At 41.9% G+C, this 27248-nt stretch overlaps 2 protein-coding genes across 13 annotated transcripts in view; both read left to right on the top strand.

Annotated features, from left to right (window-relative positions):
• The window catches only part of LOC135733938 (beta-1,4 N-acetylgalactosaminyltransferase 2-like), a 34495-nt gene extending 27556 nt beyond the window's left edge, over positions 1-6939 (top strand). For all 9 annotated transcript variants that reach the window (XM_065252758.2, XM_065252759.2, XM_065252756.2 and 6 more), the window contains one exon: positions 6039-6939. In XM_065252758.2, coding sequence (XP_065108830.1) covers positions 6039-6220 — 182 coding nt within the window. In that variant the 3' untranslated portion in view covers positions 6221-6939. The remainder of the gene's footprint in view (positions 1-6038) is intronic.
• A 453-nt stretch (positions 6940-7392) lies between these two features.
• LOC135733937 (beta-1,4 N-acetylgalactosaminyltransferase 2-like) lies at positions 7393-27144 on the top strand. Of its 4 annotated transcripts, none has more exons than XM_065252752.2 (12): positions 7393-7720; positions 14277-14417; positions 15313-15351; positions 15491-15628; positions 15723-15826; positions 15961-15998; positions 17470-17650; positions 17878-17964; positions 24982-25163; positions 25412-25555; positions 25866-26088; positions 26528-27144. In XM_065252752.2, the coding sequence occupies exons 2-12, from the start codon at positions 14287-14289 to the stop codon at positions 26707-26709; spliced, it is 1449 nt and encodes a 482-aa protein (XP_065108824.1). In that variant the 5' UTR covers positions 7393-7720; positions 14277-14286; the 3' UTR covers positions 26710-27144. The 4 variants fall into 4 exon arrangements, with proteins under 4 accessions (XP_065108824.1, XP_065108822.1, XP_065108826.1 ...); XM_065252750.2 differs by having other exon boundaries at positions 7393-7852; XM_065252751.2 differs by lacking the exon at positions 7393-7720 and adding an exon at positions 7861-8356.
• The last annotated feature ends 104 nt before the right edge of the window (positions 27145-27248 follow it).

Raw genomic sequence — 27248 nt, 5'->3', positions numbered from 1 at the left:
GGTAGAGAGGAATCCTGCAACGGGCAGAGAGAGAGAGAGGCGGTCAGAGTCTTCAGCAGAGTCCGTGCTGGACAGCGCACAGGGGCAGTCCGAGTCTTACGCAGAATTACGCGCCGGAGCGCACTGCGGCTGGACAGCGCAAGATGGAGACAGGCGCTCGGAGAATCCACGGACAGAGTGTTCACAGCGGCTGGAAGGAAGACACGCCACTCAGGAGAGACTGACAGCGGGCGGGGAATCTAAAGGGGTAAAGTCAGCAGAGAGCACGGAGAGTAATCCAAAATCAAAAAAAACAGGAGACAGATACTATGGCACGACAGGACAGGACTAGAACTAGACAAGCTAGCGGGCAGGAACATACAAAACGAACTTGCAAGGAACAAACAAACACACAGGGATTAAATACTAAACCGATTGGGCATCAAATTAATATCAGGTGAGGGACGCAGGTGAAGGAAATGACACTGATGACACCCGTGACAGAGCCGCGCACGTGTGAAACTGTCAACACAAAAACATGAACAGAGAAACAAAAATACAGCGGTCACTGAAACCAAAGTCACGACAGGACCCCCCCCCACGACCGCCCCCAGGCGGTCCATGGGAGGACTCACCCCGTCGCCGACGGAAGTCCACAATCAGGTCAGGGTCCAAGATGTCCCGGGCCGGTACCCAACACCTCTCCTCCGGACCATAGCCCTCCCAATCCACTAAATACTGAAAACCCCTGCCCCGCCGACGCACATCTAACAGGGATTTAACAGTAAAAACTGGGGCACCGTCCAGAAGCTGCGGGGTGGGGGGGTGGGTGCAAAAGGGACAGGGTTAAGGGGAGAAAAAAAAACAGGCTTCAGTTTAGACACATGAAAAACTGGATGAACCCGACCGAGAGCAGGAGGCAATCTGAGCTTAACCGTCACCGGGTTGATAACCTTTTCAATACTGTATGGCCCAAGGAATCGAGGTGCCAGCTTACGAGATGGCCCTCGGAGAGACAGATCCTTGGAAGAAAGCCATACCTTCTGCCCACAGATAAAACGGGGCGCGGGTCTACGGTGACGATCAGCCGCGGCTTTGGTCCGTCTGGAGGTCCTAAGTAATGTATTTCTAGCCCTCCTCCAGGTGCGTCTGCAACGTCGAACAAAGGCTAGCGCAGAAGGGACCACCGCATCGAGTTCCTGATCTGGGAAGAGAGGGGGCTGAAACCCCATGGAAGCCTCAAACGGAGACATCTTATGGGATGAAACAGGAAGAGAGTTATGTGCATATTCTACCCAGGGTAACTGTTGGCACCAAGAGCTCGGATATTGAGATGTCAGACAGCGGAGCACACGACCAAGATCCTGGTTAGCCCGTTCACATTGCCCGTTGGTCTGTGGGTGATAACCTGAAGACAAGCTGGCTGTGGAGCCGATCTGTCTACAGAACTCTTGCCAAAAACGGGAGATAAATTGAGGACCCCTATCAGAAACTACGTCAGAAGGCAGACCATGTAAACGAAAGACGTGTTCTATCATAATCTGAGCCGTTTCCTTGGCAGAAGGGAGCTTGGGCAGAGGGACAAAATGCGCTGCTTTAGAGAAGCGATCGACAATGGTCAAAATAACAGTGTTACCTCTAGAACTGGGTAAATTGGTAACAAAATCAATGGCTATGTGAGACCAGGGACGAGAAGGGACAGATAAGGGCTTAAGCAGACCTACTGGGGCTTGATGAGAAGCCTTATTGCGAGCACAAACTTGACAGGCTAACACAAACTGTCTGACATCGGAGCCCATAGAGGGCCACCAAAATCGCTGACGGACGGCAGCCAGCGATCTCCGAAACTCCAGGATGACAGACTAACTTGTATTCGTGACCCCACCGGATGACCTCGGAACGGAGCGATTTAGGAACCCAAAGCAGACCCGCTGGACACCCCTCCGGCACTTCCCCCTCTCGTCCGGCCTCCCTCACCCGCTGTTCGATGCCCCAACGCAGAGCGCCCACCACTCGCCCCTCCGAGAGAATGGTTTCGTCTCTGACAGAATCGGAAACATTGAACAAGCGAGAGAGAGAGCATCAGGTTTAGTGTTCTTAGAACCAGGCCGGTACGAGAGGATGAAGTAAAATCGGTCAAAGAAAAGTGCCCAGCGAGCCTGACGAGACGATAACCTTCTGGCTGAACTGATATATTCTAAATTCTTATGATCCGTCCAGACCAGAAAGGGTTCCGAGGTCCCCTCCAACCAGTGACGCCACTCACCCAAAGCCAATCTGACGGCCAGCAGCTCCCGATTACCTATGTCATAGTTCCGTTCCGCAGGGTTAAGCCGGTGTGAGAAAAAAGCGCAAGGATGCACTTTGCCATCCCTACGTGATCGCTGAGACAGAATGGCACCAACCCCGACAACTGAAGCATCCACCTCAACAATGAACTGGGAGGTAGGATCTGGAATAGAAAGAACAGGAGCAGTGATAAACCGGCACTTTAAATTATCAAAGGCTTCTTGAGGCTCCTTACCCCAGACAAACCTCTCCTTGGTGGAGGTGAGAGCCGTAAGGGGTTGAGCAATCCGACCAAAGTTTCTAATGAATCGCCGGAAAAATTGGCGAACCCTAAGAAACGCAGTAATGCCTTACGAGAGTCGGGGACAGGCCACTTAGCCACCGTTCTGACCTTATCTGGATCGGGACGTATCTCACCCTCCGCTATCACGAAACCCAGAAACGAAACCGACCTCTTATGAAACTCGCACTTCTCCGCCTTCACATATAACTTGTTCTCAAGCAATCGGCGTAAGACTCGGCGGACATGCTGAGTGTGTTCCTGCATGGAGGGAGAAAAGATGAGAATATCATCAATGTACACAAAGACAAACTTGTTAATCATGTCCCTCAGCACATCATTAACCAGAGTCTGGAAGACAGAGGGAGCGTTACAAAGCCCGAAAGGGAGAACGCAGTACTCAAAGTGTCCAGTAGGGGTATTAAAGGCTGTCTTCCACTCATCGCCCTCTCTTATGCGCAATAAATGATAGGCGTTGCGCAAATCTAGTTTAGTGAAGAACCGCGCTCCCTGCAAAAGCTCAAAAGCAGAAGACATTAAAGGAAGGGGGTACCTATTCTTAACAGTAATGTCATTCAAACCCCTATAATCAATACAAGGACGTAGGGAGCCGTCTTTCTTTTTAACAAAGAAAAACCCCGCCCCTGCGGGAGAGGTGGAGGGACGGATGAGACCAGCGCGAAGGGCATCACTAATATAACGGTCCATGGCCTCTCTCTCCGGACCAGACAAAGAATAAAGTCTACCTTTAGGCGGAGAAGTGTCTGGGAGAAGTTCAATAGAACAATCGTATGACCGGTGGGGAGGAAGGGAGGTGGCCCGGGCTTTACTGAACACCTGACCGATATCGGCATATTCCGCCGGGACCCCGGTCAAATCAACCGCCGAAACCTGAGGGAGAGAAGAAACATAACCCGAAGCAGCAGAACCAAGACAAGACACATGACACGACTGAGACCAAGCTAAAATGACATTGAGTTGCCAATCAACGTGGGGATTGTGTTGTGCCAGCCAAGCATGCCCTAAAATAATGGGTGAAAGCGAGGCATGCAGGATGTACAACACAATCTCCTCACGATGATTGCCAGAAATAAAAAGACTTACGGAAGGAGTGCAGTGCGTGATCTGTGCCATCTGCTGACCTCTAATGGACCAGACATCAAGGGGAACCTTTAAAGGAACAGCAGGAATGCCGCACTGACGAGCCAAATCCTCACTGATAAAATTGCCCTCAGCGCCCGAGTCGAGCAACACAGTGGTGGAATGATCGAGGCCAGCAAAGGACAGGGTGACAGGAAGCTGAGTGCATGAAGTCGGGGAGGATTTCCTTGAAGTAGCGCCCACCAGTAGGCCTGTCACGATAACAAATTTTGCTAGGCGATAAATTGCCTCAGAATTTATCGCGATAGGCGATAAAATTGATGCTCCGGGACCATTATAATAATGCAGATACACCTTTTCAAAGATCTATAAACTTTTATTTCTAAACAATAAGTAATACTGGAACTGGAAGACATTTTAAATATCCACAAGAAATGAACAAAATAACAGGATGATTGCGTTTGAGGTGCATATGCATGTTTGTCGTGTTGCCACTTTTAAGTGCTACGTTTTTACCACAAATGCGACATAACGGCTCGTTCAGGTTTAGTGGTTCACCTCGGTCATTAGGTTTAAATCCAAAGTACTCCCACACTGCAGCTGTAGCGTTTGGTTTTGAAACTTGGCTGTTTACACTTGGTATTAAGATGTGTTTTTGATCAGATCACAAGTGGACGAGAGAGACCTATCACGTTTACACCTGGTATTTAAATCCGTGTCTTTTGTCCACTTTCGACCGCTTCTGTGCTGAATACTGTGAGGGGTGGTCTGTCGAGACAGTGGGCGAGTCTCTCCGCTGTCATTTGAACGCCAGCGGGAGTAATTATGAGTTTATATGGACGCAAACTAATATTATGTCCACTGCTTGTTTAGCAAGTAAACATGCTGCACAGTATTTTCTACATGTATATGTTAGAGCTTTCTCTGAATTTTCAGCGCAATTGATGAAATAAGATCGCGCAACTTTCACACGGTTGCAAAATGAAACTGCGGAGATCACCCGCTTTAGTTTATCAATGAAAGGCTAAAAATAGCACTGTTCACCTTGTGTCAGAAAAGACGTAAAACATTGTGATCCGATCGATAAAAACGCATGTTAATGACAAGTGTAAACAGCCTCTAGTAAATCCATCTTTTTCTCCAACTCTCGTCTTAACTAGTGTTTTCTCCTGCTACACTTCTCACGCGGCGCTCATCCTCCTCAGTACTCCTACTGTGATAGGCTACGCCAGGAGTCCCCCCTCCCCACACAGATCATGCGACTGACAAATGACTGACGAGGGTTCACTCCTTGTCACTCGTTGCACGGAGCGGTCATCCAGTCTCTTTGGTAGAGAGATAGAGACAAGGAAAACAAACAAGCATGCAAATGTGAATTATCGCGGCCTAAAAAAATGATCGAGCTCATTTTATTTACCGTGCGATTAATCGCTTTATCGTTTATCGCGACAGGCCTACCCACCAGGACTCCCCGGTTCACCGATGGGCGGTCCCTTTTACCGGACAGGATTTGGCGAAGTGTCCCGGTTTGCCACAATACAGACATAGGGAGTTCTGGAGGCGACGCTCTCTCTCTCTCTGCGAAAGTCGCATTCTACCCAGCTGCATGGGCTCAATCTCCGCAGTTAAAGGAACACTGCTCTGACTGGACTGAGAGACTTCACTCTGATGGACACGATGGCGCAGTGTTCACAGCGGCTAGAAGGAAGACACGCCACTCAGGAGAGACTGACAGCGGGCGGGGAATCTAAAGGGGTAAAGTCAGCAGAGAGCACGGAGAGTAATCCAAAATCAAAAAAAACAGGAGACAGATACTGTGGCACGACAGGACAGGACTAGAACTAGACAAGCTAGCGGGCAGGAACATACAAAACGAACTTGCAAGGAACAAACAAACACACAGGGATTAAATACTAAACCGATTGGGCATCAAATGAATATCAGGTGAGGGACGCAGGTGAAGGAAATGACACTGATGACACCCGTGACAGAGCCGCGCACGTGTGAAACTGTCAACACAAAAACATGAACAGAGAAACAAAAATACAGCGGTCACTGAAACCAAAGTCACGACAGATACAATGTAGTGGTGTTGGTTAGCAGCCGTGCTATGCTGAGGTTTAATTACACAGAATTTATGATACATTTATTTTATAAAATGTCCAGGGAACACTGGCACTATCTTGCACCCTCTTGTTTGAGAACCATTGCTGTAAGGGTACTTGACTTGACAAGCTTTTATGGCAAGTTTATGTTACAGTAAAAGTTGTTGTTCTTTTTTTCATGCAATTTCATGCAAAACAAATTGCAACATATACATTTTTCATCTCATTCATTCATCTTTCTCTTTTGTTGTGCATCCTTACCGTCATCCTCCATTGATCCATAGAGTTCTTCATTGATGGACTTGGAAAGCTGTTGGTGGTGTCCTGCAAAGATCTCTCTATTGGCCACCAGATACATGAATCACATGAAGAATATGATGTTAATAGGAATGAGGGGGAAAGTGAAATAGAGAAAAAATATGCCCATCATTTTTATAAGAATTATCTGAAATGTATCAAATACTGAAATTTTTTTTTATCTAATCACTGTCTCTCTTTTACTCTTATTTCGAAAGTGCACAACGCTTTTTATAAGACATATTTTGACTTAATTTAATTTATTTACATGGGGGCTTTGCATTCTGGTCTTTGTTTATATTTTGTTGGTCATTTTTTCATTTGCTCATTTTTGCCAGACATGCATTCATTACTCCTTAAAAAGGAAAACAACAGCATTCTGATCTGCAAATGGTTAAACAAATAACTGGATCACTGGTAGTTTACCAGTCAGTGTTTCTCATTTTATTCTACAGAATGTTCAACCTGATCCAGATTAACTTTAAAATGAATTAAATACAATTATGTAAATGATGTACATTTCATCAATGCATTGTAAATGTAAATTTATTTATTTATTTGCAATTTTACATATAATTGTGTTTTGTGAATGAAATTAAGGGTGTTTTCACACATCTTTTGTTTGAGCCCTCCAAATGCTCTCAGACTCCCCTAAAAGGACACAAAAGCAAACCATACCCAGACGTCTGGAGGTGGTCTAAGTACGGTTCACTTTTGCGTCAATTTGTGGTTTGACATGTGAAAGCAATGAGGTCCCAGACCACTTCACATATCGTTTTGACATATATCAACTGCTACACAACTGCACTCTGAGTTTTTATGAAGTTGTGATATGAACGATTAAAGGATCTCAGATCACTTCAGTTCTGAAAAGGACTGAAAAACGAACTGGGTCCTCTTTTGAGTCCACTATATTGTGAATACCAACTGAGGTCACATTCAGCTAGTTCCTTTTCTGGTTCGTTTTAAGTCAACTGGGTTTGGTTCTTTTAAGAACTATTAAAAAAACATCCTAAGACCTTCAACATAGATAATTTATTTATAATTAAATATCCAAGTGAAAGTTTGTGCCTTGTCTTTCAACACTGTTAAATGGTGCTAATGGTGCCATAAAGGATCGTGTTGCCCCCTTGTGTATAGTGCATTCCTTTGTGGCATAAAAAACTTAAAATTTGAATTTAACAAAACATATTAAATTATACAGTGTAGTGCTGTTGGTTGGTAGTCTTATATTTCTGAAGTTTTTTGTTTTAGGGGCTTAAAACAAACATGCAGTTTTCTTTATTGTAAGATGTTTACATGAACATCTAAGGAATCATTCCCAAAGGCCAGCTACCCTCACACTGGTTAACCGGTTATGATCTTCATAATGATTTAAACAGCAAAACAAAAAGCCACAAGTCTTTAGACATTCTTTACTGGCATGTGATGTAATGTGCCATATACATTTTATTATAGTAGCCCCATCAAGCCCCACCCCATTCCAAAATATATAAAGGCAGAACTACATATGGGCAGCGATTAGACAGAGAGATTATTTTCTGTCAAACATGTACTTTGTTGCTGGAGGGTTTTGTGTCTGTCCGTTCTATGTCTTCCTGTCTACTTACTGTAGTCTTCACATTGAACATTAATGGAAACAGACATCTGATACAGTACATTTCAGTGTGTAAGTGATAGTTTCTTTTTTTAGGCATTGGGTTCAGGGGAGAGGGGAAAGGATGGTAGTCTCAGACACATTCATACAAGGACTTCTTGTTGAAAGAGGCGTCGGATTCCCTAAAAAGAATGGCTCGTGTTGGTAGGTGCACCTCACTTTTTCAGGTTATTAGGTTGTGTGCCAATTTGTGTAGATGAGCTCTTACAAGAGAACTTGAATAGGCAACTCTTTGCAGTCATGTTAAACAAAATCCCTTTAGTACTCTGTGTTTATTAACATGAATTACATATTTCATTGTTTGACTAATGGAAACCCAATCTGACAAATAAATTAAATTAAATTAAAGTAAATAAAAATTTTGTTAGAAAATGTTTACTGTGCCTTTAAATTATATGAACAGTCACCAGTATAGACCCTGTGTAATAATGTATATATAAGCAGGCGGTGAATGATCACACATTAAAACTTAGGAAAGCGTGAGTTTTCAATGTTGTATATTAAGAAAGCTGACTCACTGCGACATAGAAAACGAAACAAAGATGCGTATTGGTTTAGAGTTGCTTTATGTTATCATTTTGTTTGAGCACCTCGGACTTTGATCACATAAGACACATCAGTTAAATCTGAAGGAGAGACAATTAGAAGGTACAGTACATTTTTCTTTAAAGGTTTCTTTCTGTTTCTTTGAATAAACCATCGTAGACGTACCGACAGTTGGCCAGCCGGCCACCTGATATGGTTAATTATTTTTTATGTATATTGTTTTAATGTAAATGTTTTTTTTTAAGATGCAATAGTTGTTTGCATAAATACATCATTTGAGATATAATATGTGTGCATTTAATAAAACTATGGCTTTAAAGGGATAGTTCGCCCTAAAAGGAAAATTCTGTTATTATTTATTCACCTTCAGCCTGTATGCGTTTAGTCTGTTGATCAGAAAGGGGGATATTTTGATAAATGATGGTAAGCACACAGTGGACGGTACCCACTGACTTTCATAGTAGAAAAAAGAAATAGTATGGAAGTCAGTGCGTACCGTCATCTGTATGCTTACATCATTCCTCAAATATCTTCCTTTGTGTTAAACAGAATAAAGAAACTCATACAGTCTGAGGGAATGACAAAAGTTTTAAATTTGAGTGAACTATCTATAGATATGTATAATAAAGGCTAGATGTCTCGCCCGTGCTGCTGGCCAATTGAGTGGAACGTCCGCATTTGGCGGCCATCCTACCACATGGCGATCGCTCACTCGTAACATTGTGTTTTAATGGTACATGTACTTTTAAATGACCATAACTTGCTCAATTTTCTACCGATTTTCAAACGGTTTGGTTTGTTATAAACGTTAAAGATGTACCTATGACACTTCATAAGTATACAAAAATAAAATAATCATGAAACATAGACTGTAAAAAAAGATGGACGACGCCGGTTTGCTCTCTTCCATTGGTGAAAAGTGAAGCCGCCTGTGTTCTGATACGCCGCTGACATCTTGAGTCTGCGCAGTAGTGATTTCGGGACCAGTCCTGCGCAGTAGTGAGCAGGAAGTAAAGCCGCGAAATCAAGACCCCTGCTGCGTCCGAAACCGCCTACTACATACTATATAGTACGCGAAAAGCAGTAGGCGAGGCGAGTAGTATGTCCGAATACATAGTATTCGAAAAGCAGTATGCGAAAAGTACCCGGATGACCTACTACTTCCGGTTAGATTTTGCAGTGTGCATACGATGGACGCTTCACTATCCCATGATGCCCCGGACGAGGAGTTATCCAACGAAGAAGAAGAGGCACACGGCTGTTTTCGCGCCGAAATGACATGACGTGATGACGACGTATGTCACGTGATGTAGCAACATGGCGGATGTAGTACGTCCGAATCTCATTCATACTACAAGGATTCATACTATACAGTACCTACTGTTTTAATGCCAAGTAAGTAGGTACTTCATCTAATTCAGTACCTACTATACAGTATGCGGTTTCGGACGCAGCCCCCGTTCTCGCTCTCGCAAAATGCGCATATCACACGATATCACAGCCGTCAATCATGACGTGACACCACCGTTTTTTGCATTAAATAACTAACAAAAAACAAACTTATTTTAAAATCAATCACTTGAATTAACATCAGCGTGATAAAAACTACAGCAAATCACAGAAAACAGCTTTTTAAAAAAGTTAAATTAAATAGTTTAGTTTGTCTCAAGTCCCATTGAATAACATGGGGGAGGTGGGGATTATGACCTATACTGGGACCAGTAACTGGGGGGCGATCAAGACATTTTGGCTTCACTTTTCATGGCTTGTGCAGCACGCTTGAGAATTCTAGCCACGTTAATAACGTTTGTAAGAAACCAAACCATTTGAATATCGGTAGAAAATTAAGCAAGTTATTTATTTATTTATTAAACACAATGCTACGAGTAACCAAGCTGTCTGAGGTAAGATGGACGCCACGTTAGAGACTCCACCGTAACACATCTAGCCTTTATTATACATATTTATGAACGGTTGGGACCTTAAAGGGATCACCCAAAAATTAAAAAATTCAATCGAAAATATGCTTGCAAATGAGCATTATGATTTCTCCCATGATTTTTAAAAATTTTATACTAAATACATATTAATAAGCTACTTCGTTGGCAACCACATTTTTATAAAACAAAAAGTGCCACTGCACTCTAAAATGGCTGGGTTATTTTTGACCCAAAATGGGTAAATATTGGACAGAACACACCATTAAAAATGGGTTAAAAATTGGTTAAAATTGATTAAAAATAGGTTAGAAATTACCCAATGTTGGGTTCATGTTATGCAACCATGCGATATAATTTAACCCAGAGGTGTGTTCTGTCCAATATTTACCAATTTTTGTCCAAAATAACCCAGCCATTTTTCGAATGTGTATAAAAATGAACTGGTTGTTACTGTATATGTATGCATATGTCTTTGTCCTCAGTGTCAAAAATAAAGGTACAAAGCTGTCACTGGGGCAGTACCCTTTCCTAATATGTACCATTTAGGTACAGATATGTATATTTGGACTGCCAAAATGTACCTTTGAATTACTAATATACACTCTTTGGCTACAAATGTGTATCTTTATGAAAGAGTACTGTCCCAGTGACAACTTTATACCTTTATTTCTGAGAGTGCTGCGTATCACATTGGGATATGAAAGTGGTTAAGCAATGTGAGTCACTTCCATGCATGCTGTTTTGGTTCTTTTGTTGTGGGTTTCATAGTTTTATTATTAATTATACACTGGTTACTGGTATATGTTACACTGAATTATTGTTTCCAATATTCTCACAGAGCATAGGTGCTGAATACGTTATTGCACCAGAAGTTAACAACACTTTGTTAAATGTCATAGTAACATTTAATTAACTTTATTATCTGTTTCAGTTAGCAGTTTATTAAAAAAAGTCCGGCTGCACTTTCACCACAATTAGAATTGAAAACCCAGAAGAAATAAATAACTGTGGCAGGTCAATGCCAAGAGAACTAATAAGCAGAGTATACGTTATCCCAAATAAGAAGTGTTTGATGTTACTATCAGATCAGATGCTGTACAGGGTCAGAAGGCTGGGGGAAGATCTTTGAATACATGCAAATGTATTTTATATTATCTGAACTTTGTTCGCTCAAGCGAATAAAGTTATTTATTTATTTTTTTGGCACATGGAACCTTTGCTTCTGATTTTTTCTTATAAAGAATTAAGCTAAGACTTTTCCCACAACACTGTCTAAAAATAAAATTCACTTGAAACCAAATTGCGCTTACAAATCTACAGCTCGCACGAAACTAGTACTGTGATATGTAATTACAGTTTTGGTAGGAATTAGGTTTATGGATGGACAATTACACTGCATGTACACTGCAAGCCCTTGAATCAAGACACGTGTCTAATAAAATTTTTCAGAAGATGGCAGGATATATGGCCCATGATGAGTAATTTTAACATTTTATTTTGTTAATTGATACAAATTCTGTGGTTGCTTTGTATGTCTTGGGCCTGTGTTTTTTTTCACTCTCTCTCTCTCTCTCTCTCTCTCTCTCTCTCTCTCTCTCTCTCTCTCTCTCTCTCTCTCTCTCTCTCTCTCTCTCTCTCTCTCTCTCTCTCTCTCTCTCTCTCTCTCTCTCTCTCTCTCTCTCTCTCTCTCTCTCTCTCTCTCTCTCTCTCTCTCTCTCTCTCTCTCTCTCTCTCTCGCCTTTCACTATTGCTCTGTCTGAAACCGCACCCTATCTTCTATATAGTGCACTATATTTTGCGTCCGCCATTTTGTGGTGGTTTCCGTAACCTGAGTAAACAACTACCTGTCCTACATTCATTCACTACTTTTTACCCACAATGCACTCTGACTCTAAAATAGATGCTGACTCACAATTTTCCATACAACAAATGCATAACTGGAATCATCTGAAGGATAGTGGGATTAAACACCACAAAATGACGCATCTCTGCCATGCATGGTATTTATGTCAGTGTCCTAAAATCGCTCACTTATTTTCGTTCACTCGTCATTCGCTATATTGGGAATAGTGAATGAGTGAACAAAGGAATGGTTTTGGACACAGCACCAACCAGCTCTCAAGCCAAATCACTATCAGCTGCAGCTAGTTTGTGTGAGCTTGATTAAAAACACTTTTGATAAATGCTGTGAGGATACTTCTCCCTGCCTCAGACTGAATATGGTCTTTTCTTTAAATACATGGCAGCAGTGGCTGTAATCTTTAGTGATTAGAACTCAACAACCGCAATTTGCATAAAAGTGGACTGTGATCCTTATTGTTATATTTGGTGTCAACCTCTATCACTTTCTACTTTGTGGTAACTAGGAGGTAATGTGAACCTTAAAGGAACAGTATGTAAGAAATTTATATCAATTAATCATAAAATGGTCCTGATATGTCACTAGACATTAAGAAATCATTTTCATTTCAAATACTTATATCACTCACAACAGTGGTCCGGCCAGGATTTTGTCATTTAAAAAGTGGAGTTGCAGCCCTCAACTGATGTTTATGTTGTCATTTTGTGTATTGGCCACCAGTTGTGTGATTGCAGTACCAGTTTTAGCCACAAGTTTTGTGATTGCAATACCAGTTTTGGCCACAATCCTACATACTGTTCCTTTAAGGGTTAAATTTTTCTTTTGATAATTTTTTTTAAATCTGTTGGAGAGAGGATTTTTTTTAATAGTCTTATGACTAAAAAAGGAAGCTTTATGCTGTTTGATTTTGTATTATTTTCTCTCAGGTTAGTCTATACTCCCCTTTACTTTAGCTATTGCAGAAAATTATTATTACTTTAGCAGAAAAGCCTATTTAAAGCAAAAATAAAACTCTGCTTTCTGCTTAAACAAACCTGAGGATTTGTTTCACTCTTGGACAGTGGTCTGAAGTGTGTCAATTTTCTTTTTTTCTTTAAATCTTCCCCTTCTGACCCCTAGACCAGTGGTTCCCAACTCGCTAATGTGTTAATTAAAGGAAAACACCACCTTTTTTCAATATTTTACTATGTTCTTACCTCAGCTTAGACAAATTAATACATACCTCTTTTTTCAATGCGTACACTTAATCTTTGTACAAGGCAATGTGAATGTGTTAGCATTTAGCCTAGCCCCATCCAAAATCGGCACGTTTTATTATGTACCACCATACTTAACTACTCATGTAACAGTCTTTAAATAGGGAAAACATGGGAATGTTTGGTGGCTTCTAAATTAATCTTTGTTTAGATCAGAAAGAATGAATGGTGCAAGGCTTAATGGTAACACAATTACACCGCATTGTACAAAGATTTAATTGCATGCAAAAGATAGGTATGTATTAATTTGTTTAAGTTGAGGTAAGAACATAGTAAAATATTTAAAAAAAACTGTGGTGTTTCCTCTAAGGAACCGTTTCAAACATTCTGGAAGTGAAATCAGGGGTTTCATATAGATGGTTTCATCGGACGCACGCGATACACGTCTGGATCCGAACCTTACTTCCGGTTTCGTTTTTTAATGGTCTGACTAGTTGCTAAACTGATCTCTTGAACAAATGCCTCGTCGAAAATAACAAATTTTTTGGTTTCCTAGGTAATCTATGTGTTGTTTTGTTTGCTTGTTATATAAATAAACTATGTTTAAAGAATTTGTTGTTATTTATTATTAGCGGAGTTTACCGGAAGTTAGGTGCGGACCGCGACAGCGGCTTGTTTATGTTGTCACTGCTGAAACGGTCTATAAGGAGACATCTAAAACATTCTGGGAGGGGGGCCGATGATTGAAGTTGGGAACAACTACCCTAGACCAAAAGGAGAAAATGTAACAATATAAATAAGCTATGTGACATGCTTCTACGCTTTGCAATTTTATATAAGGTATTAAACTAAAAAAAAAACTGAGAAAAAAGCCTTAATCACAATATATAAGCCTATTGCGTTTGTTACTTGAACTAGTGCTACTATATCATATTATTCCGATTAATCTTATGAAAATGAAGAAAAAAGTTTTACATTTCTTGTGTTTTGCAGTTTTTGATGCGAGTTATGATTGTGTCTTTCAGATCATCAATTATGACATTTCCCAGAAGCATTCTGCCAAAACATTTCCTGATTCTGCTCTGTGTGATTGTGCTGGGCATTTGTTTGATTCTAATAAGACTTCTTAAGTGGCATCCAAGTCATCATTACATACCGTCATCCGGGTACGAGTATTCTTTTTTCTTCTTTTTTTGTCATTTTTTAATGACTTCCCCTTTAATTCCACCACATCTTTACTGTTTGGTTTCTTTAATCAACCAAGTACAGGGGTTGGACAATAACATTGAAACCCTGGCCAGTATAGTGTATATGCATGACATGGTGGGCTGTTCCATCAGAAAGAATGTGAAGGTCAAGTAAGCAGAGCCGTAACACAGCTCCCCATAAAAAATTGGACAGCCATTTAAGATTTCAAAAAGCTGGGGTAATAGGGTAATATCAGCACACCTCCAAAGAGGACCAACCGCATTCAACAGGACAGGACAGGAGTTACTGTTGATCCAAAAAGACAGCTATCTGAAAGGGATTGATAGATCTTACAGGATCTGAGTTTCTTAAAAAAAACCTGTGTTTGTTTGTGTGTACCTGTAGCCCGCAATATAGTCTGTTTTTTATGTATATGCGAACGCGGCCTCATGTTGGCTTAGGGGAATGGTATAGAATATAGTTTATACAGTATGGAAAGTATGGAACAGATATACATCTGTGTTGTTTTTAATTTCTTTTTCTAATCTTTCCTTATATCCTTATCCTTTATAAATTTTTATATGTAGATAGTTTATCAGTTAAATATAAATTTCATTCTACCTGTTGTTTTATTTTGCTTTATGCTGTTGCCTATTCTTATGATTTGGTGCTGTATTGTCTAGGGTTTGCAATGGTCGCCATTTCAAGGTTTTTGATGCTGTATTTGCTACAAAAAGAGACCATAAACCATACTACTATTGTACAACCCTTGTATTTTACAGATCTTTTACTTATCATTTGCTTTTCTGTTTAACTAAAGACAAAGTCTGTGCCAACTACTTGCATAACTTTTGACTTTTACTTGTTCAACAGTGTAAGTCCTAAATATGACCATGTCATTCCCACACCTAGGTAAACTACTTTAAAGTCTGTGTGTTCCCTGTGATTAAAACCCATGACCTTTTCTTTTGTGCTGTATACAGTGCTCTAACAATAGAGCTACGTAGGCACATTATAATATTTTTGTGTGTTTGTTTGTCGATGTCCTCAGCAATTTATCAGTCCTTAGTGGAAGCATTTCATCATGTGACTGTAAAGGCCAAACAGACCTTCATCAGTTTCTACCATCAGATCAACTAAATGACATCATTAAAAGCAGAGCAAAAGAGTACAAGGAACATCAGCTCAGGTATTTTCATGCATAATTTGCTTTATTCTTAAGAAATGCCTTTTATAAATGTTAACAATGAGTTACAGCTATTTTGGGCATGAATCTTTCACAGAATGAAGACAAATACTGACATTCTCATTGCACCGGCCAACTCTCCTCTCCAATATCCCATCAGAGGTTTCAGTGTAGCTCCTCTACAAAAAAGTCTGATACCAGGTCAGCCTGCTATTGTCTTTCAGCTGAATCCTTTTCAGATGTTACTTACTTCACTGACTTACAGTTTGCTACAGTATTTAATGTAACAGATATTTCATATTTTTTAATGTAAGTAAACTAGTTGTATTTTTCAGGTCTTGGTCTTTATACACAAAAGAGGGAAGTTTACAAGGTGGGTGATTAAAACACAACCCTTTGCTTATGTGCTGTTTCATGTATTTATATATAAATTCCTTCTTTAGGTCAACAGCCGCTTTGTTGTTTTAGCAAAGTTTGACCACGCAGACTTATTTAAATGAAATAGGTTCACATGTTTTCAGAACATTTCTGGTTGTATTCTAATAAATAGACTGAGAAATGATTATATATGTGTGTGTGTATATATATATATATATATATATATATATATATATATATATATATATATATATATATATATATATATATATACACACACACACACACACTCACCTAAAGGATTATTAGGAACACCTGTTCAATTTCTTATTTTTGCAATTATCTAATCAACCAATCACATGGCAGTTGCTTTAATGCATTTAGGGGTGTGGTCGTGGTCAAGACAATCTTCTGAACTCCAAACTGAATGACAGAATGGAAAAGAAAGGTGATTTAAGCAATTTTGAGCGTGGTATGGTTGTTCTGTTGGTTTGAGTATTTCACAGTCTGCTCAGTTTCTGGGCGAAAATGCCTTGTTGATGCTAGAGGTCAGAGGAGAATGGGTTGACTGATTCAAGCTGATAGAAGAGCAACTTTGACTGAAATAACCACTCGTTACAGCCGAGGTATGCAGCAAAGCATTTGTGAAGCCACAACAAGCACAAATCCACTACAAATAGGAAAAAGAGGCTACAATTTGCACAAGCTCACCAAAAAGGGACAGTTGAAGACTGAATAAATGTTGCCTGGTCTGATGAGTCTCGATTTCTGTTGAGACATTCAGATGGTAGAGTCAGAATTTGGCGTAAACAGAATGAGAACATGGATCCATCATGCCTTGTTACCACTGTTCAGGCTGGTGGTGGTGGTGTAATGGTGTGGGGGATGTTTTCTTGGCACACTTTAGGCCTCTTAGTGCCAATTGGGCATGGTTTAAATGCAACAGCCTACCTGGGCATTGTTTCTAACCATGTCCATCCCTTTATGACCACCATGTTCCCATCCTCTAATGGCTACTTCTAGCAGGATAATGCCGATGTCACATAGCTCGAATAATTTCAAATTGGTTTCTTGAACATGACAATGAGTTTACTGTACTAAAATGGCCCCCACAGTCACCAGATCTCAACGCAATAGAGCATCTTTGGGATGTGGTGGAACGGGAGCTTCGTGCCCTGCATCCCACAAATCTCCATCAACTGCAAGATGCTATCTTATTAATATGGGCCAACATTTCTAAAGAATGCTTTGAGCACCTTGTTGAATCAATGCCAAGTAGAATTAAGGCAGTTCTGAAGGCGAAAGGGGGTAAAACACAGTATTAAGGTGTTCCTAATAATCCTTTAGGTGAATGTATATAGTCACCATTGCAAATACAACAAATCTAATAGTGGCATGGTGGCCTGAGATTTTTGCATAGTAATGCAACTTTACTTTATATTCATTAAATACCATCATGTGCACAGGTATCTTTAAGTGTGGAGAAAGGGGTGCTGTCAGTGGATGAGGATGTAAATAAAGAACAGGTGAATGGACAGGGCGAGAGGAAATTGACTATCTCATCCTCAAGTCTCAAAGAAGTCAATGATCTGCTGAGCAGAGTGACTTACACCAGCACCATCTACCACATCAGAACATCAGACTTGGGTAAGAGCTTTCTTATAAAGTTGCATTGACAAAGTTTTATTTGGACAGACTTGGTGTTACATGGGGAAGTTAGTATTGTTGTTGTTATGTTTTTTTTATTTTAGATATAGATATAGATATAGATATATTATTAATGTAAACACTATGTAATGCATGAAAATATAACTTAATAATAGAGATGTGGTTACAATGACAAATCAATGACATTAAACATGTTTTCTTTGTAGTTCATTTTAGTTTTGAAGACAATGAGGCCGTATTTCCAGTCATAATCAGAAGACCTACAGTTCCTGTTCTGTTCAATCCAGGAAATGGTATGACCACACTAACCAGATTAATCTGCTAAATTAGACACAAAGCAGTCTGTTAGGTCTTTTTCTTACACCTCGAGCAACAATTTGTAGTAAGTTTTAAGCTTTTAAACGTAGATGTGAAATAGTGAAGTATTTCTACACACTACTCAAGTATCTGTACTTTATTTGAATGTTTTTCTTTGGCAAACTTTCACTCCACTACATTTCATAATTACATCTTGTTTTAATATTTACATATATTAAAAAGTACCAGAATTTTTGTATAAATAATTATTAAATGAAATTTTAATATGAAATGTGGTTGGAGTAAAAAGTTCATATAGTGAAGTAAATGAAAAACACTCTAATCTAATATTTTTTTTCAAGTATGTACTTTACCAAAGTAAAAATACTTGAGTAGGCTACTTTACACTTCTGCTCTTAGTTTTCGAAGCACTGTAAATCTGCTTCGAATACTACTAAAACGCCAATGAACTTGGCATTGAGATATTTGCATAGTGCTGGCGCCACCCCGCCAGGTGCGTATATAAGCAGCAGGTGCAAATAGTGAAATTAGCTTCTTTTTCGCTGAGAAAGCCAGAAAGTGTGACCGGCCGTAACAGCAGGTGGCAGCACCTGTGGCGACGGGACGTGACGTCTCCGTTCCCTCCTTCAGGGAACAAGGGTTACATCCGTTACCGAGACGTTCCCTTTCAGTCGGTCACTACGACGTCACGTCGTGACCGACGAATTGGGAATCCCTACCAAAACGCCACTAGGGGCTGACCTCTTCCAGTGTCTGCAGAAAAACCCTCCAAATCCCCTTAGGGAATGGAGAAATAGGATAGGGCAGAAAGGCCGGGCACTAGATGTTCCTTTAACCCCACAGAAGTGCCAGCGACTGGGAAGCGCCCTACCTGAGCGGGATAGGAACGCTGCGGAAGCCACCGCCCCTCTTAAGGGCTAATGGTGGACAATAAAAATAAACACAGCCGTGGCTGTGTAAGCAAAGCAGTGCTCTGCTAAGGGAAACGTGGGCTGGTAGGATTAACCCCACGGAAAAATACTCACAAAGGAACCTGGTGGGACGCAATGTGGAGCCCGAGCCAACACGTAGGTTCGCGAGGATACAGCTAGTGAAGGCTTACAGCCAATGCTCCGCAACAAAGGCTGCCAAGGCAGCGGAGGAAGAACAATTCAAACCATTACGCATTTTTGCCCTGAAGGCCTTCCATACTGACACAGTTATGAAGCATCAGTTGGAGGCTGCAAGCCGACCTGCGAGACTGCTCTCTGTGCTCCCCCTGATGAGGAAAGAACACGAGAGGATACAGGCTCGATACGAACACTGTAGAATCTAATGAACGTATTAGGTGTCGCCCAACCAGCAGCTCTGCAGATGTCTGTTAGCGAGGAACCACGAGCGAGAGCCCAAGATGAGGCAACACTCCGTGTGGAGTGCGCTCTCAAATTAAAGGGGCAAGGGATGCCCTGAAGATTATAAGCCAGGGCGATAGTATCAACTATCCAATGAGACATCCTCTGCTTGGTGACAGCCTTCCCTTTCTGCTGGCCACCATAACAAACAAAGAGCTAGTCTGAGGTCCTGAGGCTTTGCGTGTGGTCCACGTAGAATCGCAGTGCGCGTACGGGGCACAACAAAGCCATGGTGGGGTCTGCCTCCTCCGGGGGCAGCGCTTGCAAGCTCACCACCTGATCTCTGAAAGGAGTGGTGGAAACTTTGGGCACGTAGCCTGGTCTGGGCCTCAATGTTACACTCGAGGCAGCAGGACCAAACTGAAGGCACGATTCGTCAACAGAGAATGCATGTAAATCCCCTACTCTCTTCACTGAGGCCAATGCTAGCAGGGTCAGAGCTTTCATTGACAAAAGCTTCAGACTCGCAGACTGCAAAGGCTCGAACGGGGGGGCCTGAAGGGCTTTCAGCACCATGGACAGGTCCCAGGGAGGAATAGAAGGAGGGCGCGAGGGGTTTAGCCTACGAGCGCCTCTTAAAAATCTAATAACCAAATCATGCTGGCCAACTGATCTGCCGTTGATAAGTGAGTGATGAGCAGAAATAGCAGTGATATCAACTTTAATGGTGAAGGGTGACAGCCGTCTAACCTATGTTGAAGATATAAAAGCACGATGTTAATAGGGCATTCTCTGGGGTCCTCGTGTTGCGAAGAGCACCAGGTGACGAAAAGGTTCCATTTAAACGTGTAAGCCGGTCTTGTGGACGGATCTCGTGCCGCGTCGATTGTGTTAGATACCGCTTGTGGTAAATCACCTAAACCTTGCGCGCGCTCAACGACCACACATGGAGATCCCACAGGTCGGGGCGCGGGTGCCATAATGTGCCCCCTCCTTGAGAAAGAAGGTCCTTCCTCAGGGGAATCCGCCAGGGAGGGCTGTCGCGAGGAGCATTAGTTCTGGAAACCAATTCCTGCTCGTCCAGTATGGGGCGATCAGTAGGTAGGTAGGTAGTTTTTTATTGTCTCCCTTGGGAGAAATTTGTCTCGGACAAGAGAACCGCTGCAGCGTACTCACAACACAATAACAAACAGACATCACAATATAACAATAAATTATCTAAAAACAAAAATAGGTAAAAAGAAAGAAGCCAGTTGTACCAGCAACTGCATAGTTTGGCGTCATAGCTAAAGCTTCCAGTTCACACACAGGTTAACAACCGGCCTGTAGCTATATTCCTGGTAAGAACCCGGTGGTTCACATATTATCAACCAGCATATGTGGCTATACTCATTACATAAACTCATTAATTCCTAAGAACCCATTCTATTGCAGTTGCTTATTAATCAATTTGACTGACAGTGGGACAAATGAATGTTTGTACCGATTATGCCTGCACAATGGGACCCTATATCTCCGGCCAGAGTTCATCAATGTATATTCTGAGTGCAAGACATGTAAAGGGTCCTGTAGAATCCTATTAGCGCACTGGACCGTACAAATCTCAAACATTTCTGGTAAGGAACTGATTGTCTTAATCCCCATAATTTTCCCCGCTACTCTCACCAAGCTATCTATTTGAGCCTTCATTTGTACGGATAGATTGCCAAACCATGCAATAATGCCATATCTCAAAATAGACTCTATTGATGCTCTATAAAAAATTAGCATTATATTGCTGCTCACTCCGAACAGTCGTAGTCGTCTTAAAAAGTGTAAGCGCTGATGAACTCTTGTACACACGCTTGACACATGTGTATGCCATTTAAGCTCACTGTCTATGTAAACTCCCAAATATTTGTAAGAATAAACTCTAAATAAAGTAAAAGGCTCTCCTCGTCCTGCCTGACTTTGCACAGTGTCTGTGCGATTAAGCTCACTGGGGGGAATGCGTATTTGCGCATCCCCCGAGGCCAGCTGTGTGCCAATGCGTCCACGCCGAGGCTGCCCTCGGTTAGTGAATAAAATAGGCGACAGTGGGTATCGTCCGGCGATGCAAACAGATCTATCTGCGCACGACCGAACTTCTTCCAAATTAGCTGGACCGTCTGGGGGTGGAGTCGCCATTCGCCGGGGCGCGCAGCTCGAGAAAGCGTGTCTGCCGCTGTATTGAGCGAGCCCGGAATGTAAATGGCACGAAGGGACCTCAGATGCTTCTGACTCCAAAGGAGGAGATGACAAGCGAGATGCGACAGGTGACGGGAGCGCAAACCGCCTTGACGGTTGATATATGCAACGGTCGCAGTGTTGTCGGTGCGTACTAGTACATCCTTCCCTCGCAGCTCCGTAGCGAAGCGTACAAGTCCCAGATATACTGCCCACAACTCTCGGCAATTTATATGCCAGTGCAACTGGGGTGCTGTCCACACCCCTGAAGCTGTAAGCTCGTCGTACGTGGCACCCCAGCCCGTGTCGGACGCATCTGTGTGTACAACAGCATGCCGAGAGACCTGTCTCATGGACACACCGGCCCTGAGAAACGCGGGGTCCGACCACGGGGGAATGATAGGCTACACCCAGGTGTAATAGCTACACGATGGATGCCGGCGCGCCACGCTCTCCTCGGGACTCGATCGTGAAGCCAACGCTGAAGCGGTCTCATATGGAGCAGTCCGAGCGGTGTCACGGCCGCTGCTGCTGCCATATGCCCCAGGAGCTTCTGAAATTGTTTCAGCGGGACCGCATTCTTCCCTCGAAATGAACCGAGGCAAGTCAGAATTGACTGGACGCGCTCTTCTGTCAAACGCGCCGATAAATCGATCGAGTCCAGTTCCATACCGAGAAAAGAGATCCTCTGCGTGGGGCAGAGTTTGCTCTTTTCCCAGTTGACCCGAAGACCCAAACGGGTGAGATGCCGAAGCGTTAAATCTCTGTGCTCACAAAGCGTCCGCCGAGAATGCGCCATTATAAGCCAATCGTCGAGGTAAGCCAATATGCGTACACCGCTCTCTCTGAGGGGTTTTAACGCCTCCTCCACTACTTTCGTGAACACACGGGGAGAGAGAGACAGCCCGAACGGTAAAACTTTGTACTGGTATGCCTGGCCCTCGAATGCAAAGCGGAGAAACGGTCTGTGACGAGGGAGAATGGACACATGGAAGTACGCGTCTTTCAGGTCTATTGCCGCAAACCAATCTTGGGGGCGAATTGAATTGAATATTTGCTTCGGTGTTATCATCCTGAAAGACCTCCTCTGCAGAGATTTGTTCAGAACTCGCAAATCCAAGATCGGTCGTAGCCCACCGCCTTTTTTGGGTACTATGAAATACGGGCTGTAGAAACCCGACCTCATCTCGGTTGGAGGGACCGGCTCGATCGAGTCCTTCGCCAGCAGGACTCCGACCTCTGCACGCAGTACATGTGCATCGGACGCTTTCACCCTGGAGAAACGAATGCCCGAGAATTTGGGTGTGTGCCGGTTGAATTGTATTTCGTAGCCGAGGCGGACAGTGCGTAAAACCCAACGAGACGGGCTGAGGGTGACGGTCGTCTGGTCTCCTCAGCGTAGAGCGCAGACTCCGATGAGGGTGCTGGTGGTCCAGTCTCCTCAGCGGAGAGCTCGGACTCCTCAAGGCACCCGCTGGCGATAGAGGAGAGGTAGGAAGAGCATGTGAATGCCCGCTCACATCTCTCTCGATCCTCTGGAGACCTGGAGAAGGAATAGGAATGCACTCTTTTTGTGGTTTTGTGGGTGCCGGCTGAGAAGCCGGCGGAACAGAAACAAAACGAAACCAAAGATTCTCCACCCGGCCCTCTACCAGTGGAGGGAGCGGTGCCGTCACCGTCTCCCATAGAGTGATCCCATCCAAATCCAGGTCGCCCATCTCAGGGCCGCTTCGATTTCCGTTTGCCACGGGAAGCGGGTGGGCCGGGGGGGTCGGGCTGCCGACGGCTGTTCCCCCTCCGTGGCCTGGAAGATGTTCTAGCGGGGGGGTGGAGGCAGCCGCCGGAGGGCGCCCTCGGCGAGGAGCAGACGGGGCAGCCGGCGCTGGAGGGTGAGATGCAGGTCGCTTGAGCCGGGGCATGATCTGTGCGATCGCCTCCGTCTGCTTCTGGGCGGCGGAGAACTGCTGGGGGAAAGACTCCAACGACTCACCAAATAGACCAGCCTGAGACACTGGAGCGTCCAAGAACTTGTTCTTCTCCGCATCCGACATGTCCGCCAGACATAGCCATAAGTGGCGTTCCTGGACCACCATTGTGGACATGGCACGACCAATCGCCTGCGCTGTCACCTTCGTTGCGCGAAGAGCCAGATCAGTGGCAGCCCGGAGCTCCGAAAGGACAGGCGAGTCGTGTCTTCCCTCGTGCAGATCCCTCAAGGCCTTCGCTTGGTGAACCTGCAGCAACGCCATTGCGTGCAGGGCTGAAGCCGCCTCTCCACATGCCTGGTGGGCAGCGCCCGTTAAACCGGACGACTGTCTGCAAGCACGAGAGGGGAGGGTTGGGCGGTCCTTCCAGGAGGGAGCGGTGGCCGGACACAGTTGCATCGCGACCGCACGCTCCAAGGGGGGGATCCCCGTATAACCCTTAGCGGCTCGGCTGGTGAGGGAGGTGAGGGGGGAGGGCTGAAAAGTATCAGCATTTGTCACACATTTCAAACACTTAATATTAAAAAGTATGATTTTTAGAAATGCATTTAACCACAATTTTTTACATGTTTATATTAAACAAATGTTGAATATAAACTTTTTTAACATGTTTAACAATTTAAATTTTTATTCAACACGTTTTTTTTTTCTTTTATTTACATACGTAGGCTATGTTTAAACCATTCTAAATAAACTATTTAATATTGCTGTGAAATGAATTAAGCTTTTATTTTCCTAAACAAGCTCATCTTTTGCTCTTGAGGCTCCTTGAACAAATTCAAGAAATCACTGTTGACATGCTGTGCATGTTGTTAAATAATGACTCGGGTCTTGGAACAGTCTTCTAAAGCTTTTATAAGTGACAAGCAATAGGCAAAGAGCTCCATCCACTGACCTATATAAATCAGTGGCTTCACCTAGTGGATATCAGGAAAAAATACATGACAATTTACATGAGACAATAGTGTTTAACTAAATATACAAGTTGAACATAATTATTTAGAAAGAGTGTAATAATATTTCTCAACAGTGCACAGTGCAACAGTATTCTCACCTCGGGATTTTCTGTGGGTCTTAATTCATCTGCTTTGTACAGTGTTTCATATACATTGAAAATAGGAATGATAGTTCACTTTGACTTTTGAGTAAGTCTTTATCAGTATCACTTTTCCCTTTCCAGGGTTGTAAAACACCAACTAATCTGCAATAAATTGGTCAAATTGACCTGAGAACATCAAAATCGTAAAAAAAATTATTTGTGCACACTTTCAAATCATATCAGTGTATCCTTGCATGCATCATAAAATTTCAAGAATAAAATCAACAGCTTAAAAATCTAAATGGGTCAAATTCACATGTATAAGGGTTAAATCAAGGAGATGGTTGTAGGTCAGTTGTAGGAGGGTAAATCTAACAGAACTTGCTTTGTGAAACCAAATTAAAAAATGTTTGTCTCTCTTGCACAATGCAGATATCAACTCTCAGGTTACTATTACAACAAAGACATTTCTGAGATATAACAAATTAAAAGTCCTCATCAAGAGCATCCGCAAGGTTTACCCGAAAATCAAGATCATCATTGCTGACGATAACCCAAATCCAGAAAATGTGTCTGGTGACAACATAGAGCAATACATCATGCCACCTGCACAGGTAGACAATATTTCATGCAGCTTTTGCCTGTACTCCTTTTAATCTGTATCACATCAAAATATTCTAGAGATGCATAAAAAATACCATGTGCTAATTTATCTGATAAACCCTTTATGTGGTAAAACCAAGACTGTATTTCTCAATGGCTCCTTAATGCTAAAATGTGTTATGTTATGTTATGTTAAGTGTACTGTATGTGATTTGGTGATTATTGACTGCTCTGTTGTTGTGTATTTGATTTCCTATAGGGCTGGTTTGCAGGGAGGAATTTGGCTGTATCACAAGTCACCACCAAATACTTCTTGTGGGTAGACGATGACTTTGAGTTCATGGATGAGACTCGCATTGAGAGCTTTGTGAAGATTATGGAAGCGAATCCAGAATTGGATGTTGTATGTGTTATGTTTCCTAATAACATATTTGTTGTAGTAGCACAAATTAAATCAATATTGCTGGTTCTTGTTAGATCCGTGTGCATTAATAATGAATGATGGTGATGTCATGACTGTGTGAAATGAGAGACAAGGATTCAATTGGAATCCAGACTTTATGCACCAATATAAAACCCAATATATGGCATCAAGACCAATCAATATTTTGCAGAGGATTGTATTTATATCTTAAGAATGATTTTATTTTCTGACATGAATTATTATAAAATAGTGCTAATGCTCTTCCTCCTGTCTCTCTTTCTCTGTATAGGTTGGTGGAGCGGTCTCAGGTGAACAGTATTATTTCAGTCTTGAGTATATTGAAGATGATGAAGGTGGCTGTTTGAGACGTTTTCAAGGAAGGCATCATAAGCCACTTCCGGGATTTGAAGGCTGTTTTTTTGTGGATGTGATAGTGAACTTCTTTTTGGCTCGGACTGATGCAGTGAGAAGAGTTGGATTTGATCCCTTTCTGAAAAGAGTAGGGCACACCGGTGAGTTAAACCGTTAAAGGGGATCCTCTAAGGTAGTGGTTCTCAAACTTTTTGCCTTGCCCCCCTAATATCACTCCAAGGCCCCCCTCAGCAACAAACTTGACTTGATGAGCTTTTATACATTTAATTCATTTACAGTATAACAGTATTTGTTATGACAGTATAAAATTATAATAATTTTCCCCAAATTCCTAAAATTGACCAGACCTACAGTATGGTAAATTGAGAAAATGTATATTTCTTACTGATGTGTTTTTAAAAAAAATTATTAAGATAATCATACGACATGACATTTTCCATTTTGTTTTATTTTTCCCCATGCAATCCCCTGTCAAACAAATGTTCATCATTTCAGCATACACATTTTTTTCATCTCATTCATTCATTCATCTTTCTCTTTTGTTGCACATCCTTACCATCATCCTCCATGGATCCATAGAGTTCTTCATTGATGGACTTGGAAAGCTGTTGGTGGTGTCCTGCAAAGATCTCTCTATTGGCCACCAGATACATGAGGCACATGAAAAATATGATGTTTATAGGAATGAAGGGGAAAGTGAGAAAGAGAAAAAATATGCCCATCATTTCTACAAGAATTATCTGAAATGTATAAAATACTGAAGGGTTTTTTGTCTCGCTAATTATGTTTTTATTGTACTTTTTTATTTATTCATATGCTGATACAGACCTTGCATTCTCCTGTTAAAAGACAGATTTGTAATATATTATTTTTATACTGTATATACCGTTTTTATAAAAAAAATCTAATTTTTGCAACACATTTATTCATTGCTCCAGTAAAGTAAAGCAACACCACTCTGATCTGCTTATGGTTTTCCAGTGTGGTTTACCAGTCAGTGTTTCTTTTTTTATTTATTATATTATGTTATTTTAATCTACATAATGTTCAGTCTGACCCAAAAAAGGTAGAAAGGGCTATAAATCAACTCTAAAAAGAATTTATTTTGTTAATGTTTTTTAAATCATATGAATGATGTACATATCATAAATGCATTGTGCATGTAATTAAATACATTTATTTATTTGCATTTCACACATATTTGTGCTTTGTATATTGTCTGTGGCTGAAATCAAGACATTAAACATAAATAAAAAAATATTTTGGATTAATAATACAGCAAGGAATATACATTTAAAGG

Source organism: Paramisgurnus dabryanus, chromosome 3 (genome assembly GCF_030506205.2).
Source record: "Paramisgurnus dabryanus chromosome 3, PD_genome_1.1, whole genome shotgun sequence".
Classification (NCBI taxonomy): domain Eukaryota; kingdom Metazoa; phylum Chordata; class Actinopteri; order Cypriniformes; family Cobitidae; genus Paramisgurnus; species Paramisgurnus dabryanus.
This window is presented reverse-complemented; position numbering and strand designations above follow the sequence as displayed.